The sequence below is a fragment of the Paramacrobiotus metropolitanus genome, unplaced genomic scaffold (assembly GCF_019649055.1).
Source record: "Paramacrobiotus metropolitanus isolate TYO unplaced genomic scaffold, Prichtersi_v1.0 Parri_scaffold0000031, whole genome shotgun sequence".
Lineage (NCBI taxonomy): Eukaryota > Metazoa > Tardigrada > Eutardigrada > Parachela > Macrobiotidae > Paramacrobiotus > Paramacrobiotus metropolitanus.
This window is the reverse complement of record NW_026570251.1, coordinates 441,115-458,558: the sequence shown is the minus strand read 5'-3', so window position 1 is coordinate 458,558 and position 17,444 is coordinate 441,115. Positions and strand designations below refer to the sequence as shown.

Below are 17,444 nucleotides of genomic sequence, written 5' to 3'. Positions count from 1 at the left end.
TGAATGAGGTAGATGGCCGACCGGAATGTGTCAGCCAGTTCCGGCAGCAGGTGGACTTATGTAAGGTAACGATGTCCACGCGTACGGATTTTGTACAAGAGCCGATTGATTTTTGTAGAGCTGAACGAATACGGTATTAATGCTGCGCCGGCTCCGAACTGCAGCAAAGAGTATTGTATGGATGACAAACCGGATTTCCTGGCGAATCGTCCGTTCCTGATGGTTATTTGGAATGAGGTGGCGAATGTACCCCTCTTTATAGGTCGCGTCATGGACCCCAGCTGCTGCGATTAGGTAATGCCGTGACGGTATTCCGACCGTCCGACGCCAAGTCCGATACGAGTATGGAATCGCTGAGATAGCCCGAACACTCGATGGAACACTGCCCGTCAGTGCTCGACCGATCGTCCACTACTCGTACTAAACAGGCCTTGATAAAATCGGTGTCTTGAAAACCTTGGACGATACGGTATTTCCGATACCTGCAGTGCCAAAATCAGTTGATCGGACCGTCCGCCGTCGAAGCTCAAGTGACGGAAATTTCTTGATGATGCTTTTGTTGCTGTTGAGAGTATCTCTGTAGAATAAACTGAGACGGACTGTTCCAGAGTGGTGCCAGAATATTTTATTGTTAAGCTGATGTTACTGATACTTAATACGGCATTTCAAAATCATTCTGTTATTTCGAAGATAACTTGGCGTTGCGAGTATTAAGTTGATGCCGGCAGCGAATTCAGACGAAGTTTTCTCTGTTACTCGGCCACCTAAGTTCGTAGGGATGATGTTGTATAATTGGCTTGCGATTCCATCTACGTGACTAAAATTCTAATGTTGTAATTTTATATGTAAAAGCTTTCAAATTTGCGGCTGAGAACTTTGCCTTAGTAAAAATATAAAGCTTCAAATTACTTGCAATTTATGCACTAACGATAATTAAAGCATTTGAACATATGTACTGATGCTGAAATTTTATTTCGCTGAATGTTGTTGCTGCGATGATGTATGTATTAATCGATAATAAGAATTTCTGTAGTGGTTCGAAGAAGTTTTACCGCAGGTTATGGGTACTATAAAACATTACTCGTATACCACAGCGTGCGTTTAACGGGCAAAGTTCTATTACGACAGTTATGAGGGAATTAATAGCGAATACCTTGATGCAAAAAGTAGTTAATGTGACAAAGTTAACGTGTCTAATTTTTAACATTTTAATTTAATAGTAATTTTTCCGCGTTTGCACTTTTCGGTAGTTATCTATAATATTTAAAAGCATTAAAACTTGTTGTTGTGACGTCGATAGAAAACTGAAATCAGTACCAGTGGGCTTATTTAATTTATTCTGTTGAACAGCACGATGCGGAGATTGACCAATGCCAGTTTATAGTGCAAGGTCCAAATGTTACACAGCCTGCAAATTGAGTCAAGAACTGATTGACAGAAACACGGGAACAGAATGGTGCAACTGTGGGTTTGTACAACGTGCACATAACCATAAACCGCTTTATTTATACCCACTGTTTTATGTAATTTTGACAATTTCCGTTTTCTCCAAAATGTAATTTCTATTTGGTCTAATAACGCCCTGGCAGCAGAGGAAACTGTATATACATGTACATAGATATAGCGATACCGGTTTATTATAGTACGTGTGTAAGTTGGAAAATGCTGCATCGTAAAAAACACCGGCATGATTATTGCTCAAATTCAGACATTCGGGTATCTTCCAACGCCTATGTAGGTTTTTTGTGCATTATGCGCAGGAGAAACGACGGGTAACGTGTGTCATCACGATCCGGAGCTTATCTACGCTCTGAATGGTCAAAACAACTATACCGCACGTATTCAAGATACCGCGCTGCACAGATATCGATCCGCTTAGGGTATGTGATTGCACTGCAGATATGTGTTCGTACTGAGTGACTTTGCCGAGCTAATGTTTAATAGCATACAAGTATACCGCGTGGCATGCCGCTTTATTTATAGCGAGTTGGCTAGCGTTTGATCAGCCCAAGCTATAAGATTTTTGCTGTGGAGTGTTGACTATCAGGCTTGTTATCCTGGTAAGAAAACGACCGATTGGAGCCACGCCGTGCCACAACAGCTGACTTAAAATTCTCCTTCTTTGCGTCGTAAATAGTGTGGCGAATGGCATGTACCAAATCATTAAACTTTTACGTTTCTCATGGCAAAATGTTCCCTTCATTCCGGCAAAATAGTCCGGTAACGCAGCAGCCATAATTTTTAGGAAATCATGGGGAGATTTTTGGACATCATCAAGAGTTGTCTGGGACGCGCGCCACCACCCCAGCCTCCACGGCGGAGAGAATATGACGACTTCAAATATTTTACGACCGACTTCAGTGCCAATCCAGCAAGCCGGTGGGCTGTAGCGGTGTTTCAAGCTATCCTCCACAGCGCGAATACTCCTGATGCGAATATCCTCATCAATCCGTATTTGGCCGAGATCATTCTGACGAGACTCCTTAATGACACGCTAAAATTTAAATTGCTGGATGAATTTCACACTAGCAAAGGGGATTGTTCGGATATATTTGTAATTAAAGATGGGGAAACGGCAACAACATCTGGTGCGTTGGAGTGTGTTAACGCCACGTTTTCTGATGAGAGTTACGGTTCCGCTTCTCGGCCGGAGAGGACGATTCGACATTCAGTAAACTGTGGACTTGAAGGCGAGCCAGTTGATCAGTCTCCTTCGGAGGGGTCCGCGACAGTGAATCGCTCCACGGGAGAAAGAGTAGACGAAAAGTCTGCAATGTCATTGGCGCAAATCATGCAGGAGACGCGTCGGATCGCAACTAATATTGTCGACTTTTCCTGTCGGTGGGAATTTGAGTTTGAACAAACCACGAGCGGAACGTTCTACTGCCCGAATAATGTAGAGAAAACCGTGGAGTTTTTGAAAAGCACGGTCGGCATGTGCCGTCAGTTTAACAGGCATTACGGAAGTTCTGGATTCAGAGCGGATCCACAAATGATTATGTTCTATGCCGAAAAGGGAAAATTCAGTATTATGCTGCTGCTACCGGCGACGGATAATGATCACATAAGCAGCTTGGAAAAAGAATTAACAATCGAAAAACTGTTAGAAGTGCGTCGGAAGAGCAGGGAAGGACTTGCGTATGTTATTGTACCAAAACTCCGGATTAATATCGGAGGCGGATTCGCAGCCGGTAACAAAAATACACTGTCAACAACAAATTCAGCCGAAAAGTTTGAAGAAGACCGGCCACCGGAGTGTGTCGGCCAATTCCGACAGGGAGTTGTTTTAAGTATGATCATGCTGCCCATTCGTGTGACAGTGTGACGTATCCATACATGTTTATACCGTAACCGATTGACTTTTCAGATCTGGATGAAAACGGTATCAATGCCACGCAGGCCCCGTATCGCGACTTACATTATACTCTCCTGTTATATGAGCCGGAGTTCGTGGCGAATCGTCCGTTCTTAATGATTATTTGGGACGAAATGGCCAACGTTCCCGTCTTCATCGGTCGCATCACGGACCCGACTGGTGCGGCTATCCAAATATCATCACCGTACTGCGACAGTCCGCCGCAAAGTTGTGTACAGAATCAGTAAAATAGCCAAAACGCTTACTAGACTCGAAATCGTTTTGAAGCGTGGTTCCGTCGCATGCAGTCGATCGTCCGCTACTTTAAAACTCTGGATAGGACAGGCACCGCATGTGACGGATAAAGCGTTTCCGCATCCTAACTGAATGGATCAAATCATCCTGCTGACGCGCATGGCGCACTGTATTGCCCGGAACACTCTACAGCGAATCTGCGACGTGTATATTGTTGTTAAACGCAGTGTGGTCACTTTACAATCTCAACATATTTGATGTTCTTCGGGGATAAGGATATATGAGAGTACTCGTTTGCAGGCAAGGAATAAAACAACCGATCATTCAACAAAATGTTAATTAACGAATTCAGTTCCCCAAATTAATGCAAAAGAACTCGTATATGGAAATACTGAGATATTGCATTTCCTTTGCCGATTGTTATCAGCCAGCCCATCTAATCCCTGTCAAGAGGACAGCAATTTTTTTCCCGAAATACTCGTTCTTTCGTTAACAAATTTTTATTTTGTTATCATTTTCTTTCAAGAATCCATTGATCATAATAAAATAATATACGCGAAACCAACGGCGTTATTCTGCACACTGCTTATTGCAATTTGCAACACTGTTCATAATATTTTGCAATGGCTCTGACAATATGCCAGTGTCACGCCGCGGAAATACTTGTTAAATGTAATAAAATTATGGGGCTTTAAAAACGAAAAAAACGGTGGAGTCACTGGAAAACCCAGCATGCATGTAACTAAAATAATTGCAACAAATTTTGCAGTAAAAGACAGAATGAACAGAATAAGGGCGGCAATGCAGACGATGTCACTTTTAATTTGGTGGGATTTTGATTCACAGCAGGATGTTATACACCGGTCGCCGTACGAGCGTTCAAAAGTTTCATGTACTTGTACGTACATAAAGTTTCACGGATACGATACAATAATTATAAGTTTCTAACTCTTAAGTTGTAACGTTTTAAATAAGTACACGCACAAACTAAGTATATTTGTAGTGTATACGCAGCATGGAATTATTGCAGTACCATACCGCTCATATCGCACAAAATTCTTATACAGAGGGTGATTTCGCAATATGCTTCCACTTTATTCATAAATTTATTATAATCTCCGCCGCATAGACTTTATTTTAATATTTGCTCTATCTGAAAGCCCTTCTTCTCTGCCATCAACTCCACACGATAACGCCAGGAACGAATTATTTTATAGCTCAGGGTAATTGAAATTATAGACAAAGATGGGCGCGCGACTGTTAACAAACCGCGAATCGACGTTGCATACTTGTGATACAAAATTCTTTTAAAAATCCCGTTCGTTCCAAAATCCATGGATGCAAAGTCCGATGAGTTGTTCGGCCACATGCCCTTCGGAATGTATCGGATGCCCCGAGAAGCTAGCCTCTGGCAGGTTTTTTTGGCAGTATGTGCGGGAGCGGAGTCCTGATGCAGTACTATCTTCCTTTCTTCACCTGGACAAAGACGGGGGAAGCCTTCTCACATTAATGGCTCGGACACGTTTTGAATGTAGAGACCGGCGATTATTTCAGCAGGGGGAGAAATGAACCGGATCACTGTTGGGCCACGATAAAAAATTTTGGCGATAAACGTAACACCTTGCGGTTTTTTAACTTTCCAAAATTTCATCCAATTTTCGGAATTTTCGGATCCTTTAAACTCGTAGCAGATCTTTCTTCGCTAGCCGTATAATAAAGATAAACTAATGCTGCGTCGATTAAATTGATGTAGGGCAAATTTCGCTGGTTCAGAATTTGGCAAATCGGGGACCACGAGAAGCACGCTGTTCTGCCTGTTTATTTGACAGTGCATGTACTTTGCCTTTTTTACGTACTTTTGCTTCAAGATTACGATGAATAATCTTCGATATCGTGTACTGGGATGTCCTAAATTTCCTTGCCAACTGTCTCTGAGACGGTGGATTCGGTATTAAGATAGCCCTCTTGACGTCGGCGATGAGGGACTTTGTGGGAACTTTGGGCGGGCACTGATTTCCTAGGCGTTTTACAGGCGAACTATTCCCTTCGCTCTCGGCCCCATATAGTTTCAAAAGCTTATTTATCCTAGTATGAGAAATAACGATCCCCTTTGCTCATCAAACGCTCGGCGATTTTTCTGTGGCTTTTACAAATTGTTAATAACGCCAGCACACGGCACCTTGTTCTTCAATCGGTTTTTCATGCCATGTTGATCGCTCGAACTCCACAAATCATTTTGAACAATTAGGCACACTTTGTCCCACAAGACTGTTTAGCAACCAACTAAAAAGAATAGAAAGGGAAATTTTTGGGAATTTTTTCCCGTGCTGGAAGCATATTGCGAAATCACCCTCTGTAAGTGCACGGTTGATAAGGTACTGTACAGTACACGTACAGATTGCATACATTTGTATAACAATTTAGTTATTTGAGAATATACATACATTGATATAACATTCTTATAATAATTATAAAATTAATAAAGATTATCTGGATGCAAAACGTAGCCGGTGTTGTATTATAACCAATTATAACTTGTTGTTTTTACTGCCGCAGAAAGTTAAATGTCACTATCTCTCACTGAATGCGGAGATTGACCACTACTAACTTGTAGAGTACGGTATAAATTATTACACAATTTACACAATAAATAAAGCACCGATTAACGGAAACGTTGGAGCAGAATAACCTGCGGCTCTGTATAATGTACACAAAACCGTTTAATAATTAACTAATTTATTTATGCCCACGATTTCCCTCGTATGGTATCTCTAAGACGTATTTTGCTCTAATATCGCGCTGCCAGCTGCGGAATCGTGTATGCAATACCGGGTGTGCAATACCGGGTTTCCACACGGGTGTAAGGATGGAAACTGCCGCTTGTTAAAAACTTCAGGCCCATAATAGTGCATGTGCGTTTCTTACTTGTATGTGTACAAATCACGCATACATCTATACAAGTAGGCAAAAGTAGGCCGGGCCAGCCAATGGCAATTGCGAAAACGTCTTAGTTGTATGTATGTATGCGTGATTTGTACACATACAAGTTGCAGCGCTAATGCACTAATATCGATCCGTTCATACAGATACAGTATATCGTACAGTACCGAGCGCCTTCGTCGGCTACCGTGTAAGTGTATACCGCGTGGCATGCCGCTTTATTCATGACGAGCTTGTGAGCGTGAGAGCAGTCCAAGTTATAAGATTTTTGCTGTTAAACTATCGGGCGTGTTTTCCCGGTAGAAAAACTACCGATCACAACCATGCTGTGACATAGTGAGCGTTTCGTTCTTGGCATATTCCTTTTGTACGTCGTAATATTGAGGTAATTGAGCACACACCGAATTATTTCAGTTACCCGTTTCTCACGGTGAAATGTTTTCTTCTTCCGGCTAAACTCCCCGATAACGCAGCATCCATAATTTTTGGGAAGTCAAGTCATGGGAAAATTTCTGGACATCATCAAGAGTTGTTTCGGACGCGAGACACCTCCCCCGCCTCCACGGCAGAGAAAAACGTCATCCAAATATTTTACGACCGAGTTTGGTGCCAATTCCTCAAGCCGCAGGGCTGTGGCCGTGTTTCAGGCTATCGTCAGCAGTGCGAATTCTCCTGATGCGAATATCATCCTCGGCCCGTATCTGGCCGAAATCATGGTTCCTGACCCCAACGACACGCTGAAATCTTCACTGTTTGAGGCATTTCACAATAGTATAGGAGGTTTTTTGAAGATGAAGATAGAGAAGGATGCGGCAACCACGTTCGGTGGGTTGGAATGTGTTAACGCCGCGTTTTCTGACGACAGTTGCCGTTCTGCTTTTCGACCGGAAAAGGTATTTCAAAGCTCAGTATGCAGTGAACTTGGAAAAGAACCGATTGACAAAGCTCGTTTTGGTCAGTCCGCAACACTGAACTGCTTCTTCAAAGAGAAACTTGACGGAATTACGTTGTCGTACATTACACACGAATCGCGGCGAATCATATTGAATACCGCCGAATTTTCCTACCGGTGGGATTATGCTTTCGAAAGAACCGAAAGCGGAACGTTCTACTGCCCGAATAATATCGAAAAAACCGTGGAGTTTTTAATAAACACGGTCACCATATGTCGTGCTTTTAATGTGCATCGCGGAGGGGACAGAATCGAAGCGGATGAGCCACAGATGATTGTTTTCCATGCCGAAAAGGGAAAATTCAGCATTATGCTGCTACTACCGGCGCCGAATAATAACACCATAAGCAGCTTGGAAAAAGAGTTGACGATCGAAAAATTGTTAGAGTGGCGGCGAAAGAGCACTCAGCACCTTTGGTACGTTATTATACCAAAGATGAAAATTAATATTGGAGGCGGAATTGCAGCTGGTAGCGAAAAACCACGACCAGTCACAAATTCTGCCGCAGAGTTTGAAGGAAAGCAGCCACCGGAGCGTGTCGGTCCATTCCGGCCGCCATTTGTCTTAAGTAAGCTCATGGTTCGTATTTGCTAATGTACACATTTATAGCGCAGCGGATGCTCTTTTCAGATCTGGATGAAAACGGCATCAATGCTACGGAGGCCCCATATAGCAGCAAACAGTATAATCTGCTGCTTTATGAGCCGGAGTTCGTGGCGAATCGTCCGTTCTTGATGATTATTTGGGACGAAATGGCCAACGGTCCCGTCTTCATCGGTCGCATCACGGACCCGACTGGTACGACTTGCCAAATACCACCACCGTACTGCGACCAGCCGCTGCAAAGTGGTGTTCTAAATCAATAGAAAAGCCAGAAAACTTAATAGACTCTAAACCCCTTTGCCCAACGCGGTCCCGTTGCATTCGGTCGCTCGTCCTCCACTTCAGAATGCTGGTTACAGCAGACACCGATAAAGCGTTACCCCAACTGTATGGATCGAACAGCCTATCATGCAGCTTCCGGCGAAAGAAAAACGACGGTGGTTACAGTATTTTTTAAATATTTTTATTTCTGAAGTCCATGTCTGGTATCCACCTACGGCCAAACCTTTAATAAGTATCATGGTACGGGTACAAACTATGCACCAGAACAAAACGGCATTTACAAAAGAATCACTTCCTCTATGCAATCCTGATCGGGGATCGTACCCATTACACAAATCGCGTTTCCCCGTTGTATTTGCATAGATATTCGCTGTTTAAAAAACTCTTTCGCCCGCTTTTGGCCAGTTGAAGTTGCTATACCGTTTCCAACCGTTTCCACTAGCTTTTTAGTACCGTCTCCATAAGGTCCGTAAATTTCGATGGCTGCAGCAACGAAATCGTATCTTGCTTGCATCCAAGCGTGTTTCGCTAGTTTCTTCCTTTCTGCGAGTTCGGCTGCTGCGCCGGCGTTCACGGAAGTGCGGTCGATATAGGAAACCGCCAGCGTGTCTACGCAGGTGACGTCTATGGCCAGCGGTTTTCCGCGCGCCCACGGTATTAGTGTGATCACGTCCGGCCTTTTCCTATCCTTCACAGACAGACCTTTTGGTTCCATTCTAGAGGGAAAACCGGCTGACTTCAAGCCTCAGGCAAATTCCGCACTGATTCCGTCATGTCGTGGTAGTCTTCCGGCAGACCGCTTACAGCGAAGTCCATGCCGGCCTAACTCGTCGACCAACCCTCCATAAACGCACACATGTGGAGTACTATTGGTGCTCCCAGACGCAAAGCAACACTGATGCGGAAGGCATTGTCCTCCAGGAGATACCAAGGCAGGCTGCGGGTAAAGCATGAATCCACACACCTGATTCCGGGACTGATACCGCCTTCAGGTGCGCGACTTCCTCCGGTAAAGTCCGTAGCGTAGTCAGCCTTGAAAACGCATTTAGGGTCACAGGAGTGTCCCAGGCTTTCTGGACGTGTCGGATGGCTTGCGCCGGAATTTCATCGGTGTCGGCCTCTAACTTCCAGGCGCGGGTGGCGGTAGTAACATCCGTTGCCGTCAGTTTCGGGCACAGCTTGGAAATCAGTGGGTGTAACGAAGTAGCCGATGCCAAGTAGGCAGAAGGAGCTAGCTTCTCAGTTCGTCTGATTCCCAAACCCCCGAAACGAACGGGAAGGGAGGCCTGCAGCCATGTTGGGTGATCCATCTTTACATTGGTGATGGTCTCAACTGCTTCGCGAAATACCTGGTCCAGTCTGTACAGCTCTTGTGGAAACATCCATGCGAGGGAAGTGCGCAAGATATGTACTATTTTTCGCACCCCAAGGCAGTTCTTCAACAGGAACAGGGCTTGGTGTTTAGGAATAAGCTGCAAACGGCCGCACATAATTCCCAAGTGGTTGATTTTTTCATTGATCATCGGGATTATGGCGGCTGGTAGAAGAGGGGATCACAGCAAATTTAGCTTATCCGCTGTTACTAAAGCTATTCCAGGGAATAAACTGGTGAACTCGTTAGCGGCCGATGAACGCTGTGCTTCGGTGCCCCCGCACAAAAACAGTTCGCACTTGGCGATGTTGACTTCCAGGCCGACTTTCTTAGCTTCCACTATCAGCAGCAGGAAGTTGCGGATCACTTCCGATGGTGTTCCTCCTAATGTCCCATCATCCATGTACCAAGCGTTCAGGTAAGCGTTTAGCTTGTCGATGACGAACTGAAGTACTAAACAAAACAAGACCGGACCAAGAGGATCCCCTTGCTGCACGCCAGACTGCGAGGCAATTATTGTTTCACCTAAGAACAGCGAAGAATATGAACCGTAGCACATTTTCACAAAGCCGTAATATTCCGGTATGACTTCAGCCGTTATCCGCAGCACTTCCTCGCGTGAGACGCAGTTGAAGGCGTTGGTGAAATCGATTTTTAGAAGAGCTTTAAGGCCGCTACTATATTGGAGCAGGAAAGCTAGAGGTTTCCTGAGGAAACCTCTAGCTGCGTGGATAATTCCTTCGACTCTTCTCTTTGCTCCGGGGCCTAGTTGATGTGGTTGTAGAATCTCCGCTGTGACTGGCCTAATTCGGATATCCACCGCCTTGGCAGCAATACGGCGGTATATATTTCCTACGGCGATCGGGCGCAAGCCACCATCCTTTTTACGCAAGGCAACCAGTCGAGCGCCACACAAGAGTGGAACCACCTCAGGAGGAGCTTTGCCTGCTAAGATAAGGTTGAGCAGGTCCGTCAGAGCGTCACACAAACTAGATGCGGCGTCATCCATTCTTGCCCCAATTAGGTCCAGCGAATGTTGGGGACGCAGGTAATCCAGGCCTCCTGCGCTGCCACGAGGCATCGCCTCTAGGACAGATAAAACCTCAGCGGGGGTAAGAGGGGCGAAACTAGAGGCTGGGGGATCGGGCGGCGGTGTAGGTAACGGGGCAGCTGGGTGTTTAAGCTTCATTGATTCTATTACAATCGGGGTACTATCAGCTACAGAGTCCGACAAGAGCAGAGTGCGTGCCGCTCCACTGACGTTAAAATCATCAATCTGAATACCCACTCGACGGGCGATCTCGTCCTCGGGAGTAGCGCGCCGAGGCTTACCAGGGGCGGCTTTGGGTTCTTCATCGTCAAGTTCGCCGCTCTCAAATTTAGCGATCTGGTCCCGGATGTGCGATGTGATGGAGGTTTTCCGAGACTTTTTACTAGCGCCTGGGAGAGAGAGGATCGCTGAGGGAGCGGAAAGCAGTTTTAGCCACGAAGATGAGTCGTTGGCAGATACAGCGCTCCGCATAAGCTTGGCCAAGGCTATCGCTACGGAGGCGCGTATCCACCTTAAGAGTATGACGGAGAGCAGAGACATTCGAGATGGGTGCATGAAACAAACAACGGAGCTCCGGAAATAATTGAGTCATTGACTGCCCAGTGAAATATGCAAGTGTTGCTGAAAACAACAGCAATAAAAAACAATTTCATTAATATTTTGTAGGAAAAATGTGCAATTACTTTTGTGGGTACATCGGTGTATACTTTTACGTTATTTAGTATGTTCACATACTTCCTTGTACTTGTATATGTCGAAGTGTTCTTCGACCTGCTGTTTATATCTGGTCTGGCTTGGTACTTGTGTCTACAAATTTGGTACCTGCAGTCAGCAGTTGTAAGTTCGTAATGAACTGCACGGTCTGCCTGAAGCCGCCAAAGCCGCTGACGCACGTCATGACTTGGAAAGGACAGCGTTGCCTGGACTGCAGTCCGTATGCGGTGCAGAAGTCACCCCAGCGGCATTATTGCGTGGCTCTAACGACAAACTTCTGCCCTGACGGAATTATTTTGTGGAAATTCTGTGGAAACAGCGGAAAAAGCGGCAAACATGGTCGGTGCGTTGAATTTGTTTGTTTGTTTGTTTCTTCAGCTTAACGTCTACAACGATCAGGACAAGTTCCTGCATACCATAAAACAAAGACTTCACAAAGTAAAACATAAAATTTACAACAGTTTATGATGATCAGTATGCAAGAAACTTTTAGTCCACTTCAGATCATAATTACTTTAGCGCTGGCTTTCCCGATGATGGTTGCCGTTGGGCTACTCTGTAAGAAACGGATACTGAACGCGCAGTTAATTCTGGATTTTTAGAAAAGACAAGTTGAAGTGGCCGCGACGCCAAACCAATTTGCCGCCAAAAAGATTGAGGAAAAATTAACAATATCACTAGCGCATGTTAAGCGGATTTTTGTGAATCGATTTCTCCGGTCAGTGAGAATTTCCGTTCGACAAAACAGAGACAAAAAGAGGAACAGTCTCCCACACGAATAAATGTTGAGAAACCGTGGAGTTCATGAGAAATAAGGTTTTCATATTTTACCGATCCAGTCTAAATGCCGATGGACGGGAAGAAGACGATCGGCAGGTAATTATTCTCGATCTCGTTGAGAGAAATTCTGGCGTTAAGCTGGTACGAGTATTACCGGTAAAATCTACTTAAGGCAAAAGCTTTGAAAAAAGCATTGACCAGCGAGCAGTTACTGGAGTGATGACAGAAAACACGGGATCACATGGCGCACGTTATTATCCCTACCTTTCGCACTAGTTAATTGTGATGTGGATGTGAAGCCGGCTGAGAAAGCGCTCGGCCTCCATGGAATAATTACATGGTCGTTCCTGAATTCCGCCGGAACGGTGGAAGAGGATGAGCGACTAGAGACGAAGTAGTTTGGCCGACTCCGGAAGCCGGAAGATTTAGGTAAAGTCACAAAGCCTACTTAATCTTTTTGTCCTATTAATTGTAATGCAAATGATTGGTATTTGCAGAGCTAACCGAATACGATATTAATATCGGTTCTCTTAGCTAATTGTCCGGTCTTGATTGTTATCTTGGGATGCAATGGACGATGTTCCCGTTTTTATGTCACGTCACGGATCCCAGTTGATGCGGATAGTTAAGGTGGATACCGCGCACTCTGACGATACCACAAAATGTTCTTTATGGAATCGGTAACGGAACGGAACTACCCTGGAAATTCTTCGCGATCGGTAAGCACTGTTATAAAGGCTCTTTGGTGGTGCTGTCATGAAGAGACTGCCAGTGTCAAGCAACGCACTAGTAATAATTTCAAAATCTACTGATTGTTACAAATGCTGGCAACAGAGAGCAGTGTCATTAATAACGTATCCATAACACCATTCACTACACCACAGACATTTTACCTGGCTACCATCGACTGCCAAAAATTACCTGTTTTATCGCACGGCATCTGGCAGAAGGTATGTGGAAACAGTTAGTCACCGTAATTCATCAAAATTATATCACGAAAACAACACACCAAGACTATGGTAAACAACCCTGGAATGTGTCAGTTATCCTGTTTTATCGCACGGCATCTGGCAGAAGGTATGTGGAAACAGTTAGTCACCGTAATTCATCAAAATTATATCACGAAAACAACACACCAAGACTATGGTAAACAACCCTGGAATGTGTCAGTTATAGCATTTCATTCTGTCGCTGGTCAACTTTTGAAACCAGTTGTCAGAAATAAACAACGATTTTCTTAATTTCTAATGACAGTACAGATACCTAACAGTTAAGACAACAAGTACGTACAGGTACGTGAGGTGCCTGTACAGAATCTAACAAGTACGAAACATCTGAGCGGACACACGGATACAAAAGCTCTCGAGTTTCAGTGTTGATATCTTAGTTACGCTCCTGCTCATTTGCCGGTACTGTTGTAACAAGGATCGTATTATCACGATATTTATTACGACTATAATTTTTCGCAGATTAGAATTTTGTCTATCAGCCATGAAGCTTTCCCTGTACATATTAGCTCTGGCTAGCCTTATTGTTTTCTCCTTTATTCAGGAAGGGAACGCGAAAAAGGTATCTGCCTACATCGTATACGTAAATTACAGTCAACACTGCATTTCTATGCAGTTTCGGGTCTGTTATCAACGTTTTTCTTGTAGAAGAGGGATCGCGATGACTATTGATTGGTATAATAAAGACGATCCGGAAACGTATGACGGCCAAAAGGACTACTGCATTGAACGTCTTCATGACGACTGCAACCACTATCCATGCTGTGCGAAGGACCACAGTGGCAAGGCAATGGTCTGCAAGAAGGCCGGGACAGCTCGGCAGCCATTTTGCCAGTATCGCAGCTAGGAATGGACTTCGTGCTGACGCTCACGTCCTTACCGACTACCTATGTAAATTACTTTAATTATGAGCAGTTTGGTACATTTAGTACTTACATTGGTACGCACGTTTCTGTTACATGTACAGTATCTGTCTGCTACGTTACCACAAAAGAATGAGCTTCCACAAACTAGTGTCTACAGGTATGAAAATGAATTAGAAAACAAAATGTTTATAACTGCGCCGCTGGAAAAGGCACAAATAAACCACCAACACAGCTTAGCAGCCTCATGGTATCCGGGCGTACAATACACGCAGCGTGCCCGTCACCGTCTGGTTAATAATATGAAGTGACACAAGTAGAACCAGCATAATCGCTGCAAAACGCATTTTACAGTACAGAGCAAAATATGGTCCGGGGGGACTGGGGGGCCAAATCGACTTTTCAACGCTATACTATAGAGAAAATAGTGCTCTACCACCCTGTGTTGTCGGTGGTCAGTTTGGTCAACCGTAGGCCGTACAGTGTCCAAAATTGCGCAATCACCCTGTTTTTCTTTGTGCAGCGCAACAACAGCAGTGTGAATATAAACTTGCTGTAAATTTTTGTGGACGGCAGCGCTCGTTTGTTTGCATGCGCAATGGTTTGTTTTATTTGTTTATACTATTTATACAAGTTCTAAAACTTTTAGTTACTAGTTTTTACTTGATTATTGGTGGCAAATGGCCAAATTCACAGCGCGTCAGCTGCTGCAAAACATTTTCGAGGAGAATGAACGAGAGGAGCTTTTGCCCTATACTGAGAGCAGCACGAATCTGGATGTGTCTGATATCTGCGACACGGATGGCATGTCAAACCTGTTTGACGGGGACCTGAATAGCAGTCTGGAGCAGGAGGATGAAGGCGACTCTGCGGAGGAAACCCCAGCCATGACACAGGGACCTCCGGCTGCTGTGCAGCCTCCCTCCACTTCACAGGCCTCAGATGGTACACTCCGCACCGTAGAAATTAACTTTAATTTAGCGAGTGATGTATATACTTATAATAACAAATAATTTTTGCAAAAATTATTCTTGATACCTATAAAGAAACGCCACTAACACAGTATACTATAACGCAAAGAACCTTAAGCTCTGTGTGCTGTTATTGACAAATTAGCTATTTCGTTATTTAGACTGCTAATCAGACTATAATACTTTTTCTGATAAATCTTTATTTACCATTGAGGTTTCTGATTTTTATAATAGAGCTCAACGTTTCTCTGATCGAAAACGAACCACACGAGGCGTTCTGGGATGAGATGGCGCACTTCACCGCAAGCCCGTCCCCGGCCGCCACCGTCACACCCGCAAAGGAAAAGACCAAAACCAGCCAAAAAGCTGCCGAAAAGCTCCAAACTTCTTTCCTTAAACCCTGCTGCAAACAAATGTGCTACTTGAGAAAGCAAATTTCACCGCACGTGCTGCTGGATCACCGAAGCGAATTTTTGAAGCGTTTAGGATAATTTTTTTTAAATTCTCCAATTTTTTGGAATTTTTTTTTCAATTTTCTTCATTATTTTTCGAATTTTTTCTTGTGCAAACTCTTTTTGGTCAGTGGTCCCTTAGCAAGAATGGACAAATTATGCTCGCTGACAATAAAACTGAGCTTAATTCCCTTTATTTTAGCATTTTCAGTCATGCAATAACTGGGTTTAAGAAATTGACCACTGGTCACTTGGCCTTGCGCTACATGCTGGACAGCTGCGTTCATCCCTAAGAATGTAAACAACAATTAAAGGATTTTTTACGCGTACTTTATGGCAAAATACGGGTTTTTTTGTATGTCTGACCGGTGGTCATCTACATGCTGGACATGGACGCACATCGTCCGATTGACCATATCTCCGACGTAATTATTGTGAATTTTGTTTACAAGAAATTTAACAAAAAATAATTTTAGAAAATTATGAATTTCTTATTATGAATATCCTTGATCTTAGTTTGTTTGCTCTTCGTTTTTCTCGTTTTTCTCAAAAAACTACTTTGGGGGGGAAGAAACTTCATACTAGCGTCCTGTGGCTATTTATGGTCCGATTTTAGGGGACTTTTTTTTGTTCGAAAGATCTCTTTGAGATGTGTATGTTTATGTTGCTAAGTCAGTCCGACCGTTTTTTGCGATTATGTTGGTTTCTACTTTTTCCACTCCATATTTCAACGGCCCTTTGCCTTTCCCCTTTCAGTTTGCCTATTAATTTCAACTTTACTTTAGCCTTTGCCTTTTTCCGTCGTAACCTTTGCATTCACTTGCCGTTCGAAAAAGCCGTTCGAAAAGCCTTTGCCGTTAATCAACCGTTAAAATACTACCGTTAGCACGCCTTTTTTTACCTCCTTTTTGTTGCTTTCTGTTTGAAAATACGAATATGCATGTAATACGTACAAACAGTCATTTTAGATTACGAGTAATTAATAATTATCATGTGTTAAGTGAACACCTACATGAATATGGTGGCTTTTTTACTGGTCGAATGAAAAACGCGATACACAAATATAAAGAAACACGCTAAACTATAACATGTATATGCACTTGTATATCGCAGTATGGATAATCTATTATTGATGCATTATTAACGCATTATGTATTAATTAATTATTATGTATGCAATGTTATTATGTACGCAATAAACGCATTATGTATGCATAGCTAACGCATTGTGTATTATGCATTGTTTCCCAGTTTGTTCACGTTGTAAAATACGTTAGTGACGGTGATTCGTACAAATATGTGAGTCGTACACTACCGCATGTTAAACACATTATTATCAATCCGTCCTTGCTGTGTACGGCATGTTTTTGCCAGGCTCCCGTTTAATTGCATACATGCACCGCATGGCACACCGTGATATTCATGGCAATTTTATAACCGCGAAATCAGCCAGCATGATTTCTCTCGGTGTGTCACAGTGGTTGTCTTTTGTCACTATATAGGTAATTCACGAGCGTTCTAGTTTTGTGTCACAATAAACAACAGTCTTTAAATTTATTTTCCCGGTTGTCTGATTTCTTGGTATCATACATAGAGATACTTCCACGAACTTTAATTCAACGTAGATCACAGTTATGTTTATTTATTCTCAGTCTCTAACGAAGTGCTTACCCTGATAGCGCAACGATCGTGCATTTGTGGAAGTAATGGGGAAATTTTTGGACATTATCAAGAGTTGTCTGGGACGCGCGCCACCTCCACCCCAGCGGCGGAGAAAAACATCGTTCAAAAAATTTTCGACCGAGTTTCGTGCCAGTTCGGCAAGCCGTTCGGCTGTGGCCGTGTTT

At 43.7% G+C, this 17,444-nt stretch overlaps 4 protein-coding genes and 1 long non-coding RNA gene across 8 annotated transcripts; 4 read left to right on the top strand and 1 right to left on the bottom strand.

Annotated features, from left to right (window-relative positions):
• The first annotated feature begins 1,970 nt into the window (after nt 1-1,970).
• LOC129588803 (serine proteinase inhibitor A3K-like) lies at nt 1,971-4,242 on the top strand. The gene is made up of 2 exons (XM_055483187.1): nt 1,971-3,290; nt 3,368-4,242. The coding sequence occupies exons 1-2, from the start codon at nt 2,252-2,254 to the stop codon at nt 3,601-3,603; spliced, it is 1,275 nt and encodes a 424-aa protein (XP_055339162.1). The 5' UTR covers nt 1,971-2,251; the 3' UTR covers nt 3,604-4,242.
• A 2,523-nt stretch (nt 4,243-6,765) lies between these two features.
• On the top strand, nt 6,766-8,708 carry LOC129588805 (leukocyte elastase inhibitor-like). The gene is made up of 2 exons (XM_055483190.1): nt 6,766-8,071; nt 8,134-8,708. Exons 1-2 carry the CDS (start codon nt 7,051-7,053, stop codon nt 8,367-8,369), a joined length of 1,257 nt encoding a protein of 418 aa, XP_055339165.1. The 5' UTR covers nt 6,766-7,050; the 3' UTR covers nt 8,370-8,708.
• LOC129588800 (uncharacterized) lies at nt 8,593-13,183 on the bottom strand. Of its 4 annotated transcripts, none has more exons than XM_055483183.1 (4): nt 12,570-13,183; nt 12,040-12,081; nt 11,634-11,933; nt 8,593-11,432 (listed from the first exon to the last, which is right to left on the bottom strand). In XM_055483183.1, exon 4 carries the CDS (start codon nt 11,364-11,366, stop codon nt 9,942-9,944), a length of 1,425 nt encoding a protein of 474 aa, XP_055339158.1. In that variant the 5' UTR covers nt 11,367-11,432; nt 11,634-11,933; nt 12,040-12,081; nt 12,570-13,183; the 3' UTR covers nt 8,593-9,941. The 4 variants fall into 4 exon arrangements, with proteins under 4 accessions (XP_055339158.1, XP_055339157.1, XP_055339160.1 ...); XM_055483182.1 differs by having other exon boundaries at nt 11,634-11,911; XM_055483185.1 differs by having other exon boundaries at nt 11,634-11,832.
• Nucleotides 13,184-13,511: 328 nt separating this feature from the next.
• LOC129588810 (uncharacterized) lies at nt 13,512-14,410 on the top strand. The gene is made up of 2 exons (XR_008690518.1): nt 13,512-13,874; nt 13,961-14,410. It is a non-coding gene; the product is annotated as an uncharacterized LOC129588810 (long non-coding RNA).
• A 316-nt stretch (nt 14,411-14,726) lies between these two features.
• Nucleotides 14,727-15,877, top strand: LOC129588809 (uncharacterized). Its single transcript, XM_055483197.1, has 2 exons — nt 14,727-15,120; nt 15,381-15,877. Exons 1-2 carry the CDS (start codon nt 14,856-14,858, stop codon nt 15,635-15,637), a joined length of 522 nt encoding a protein of 173 aa, XP_055339172.1. The 5' UTR covers nt 14,727-14,855; the 3' UTR covers nt 15,638-15,877.
• Nucleotides 15,878-17,444: the final 1,567 nt, after the last annotated feature.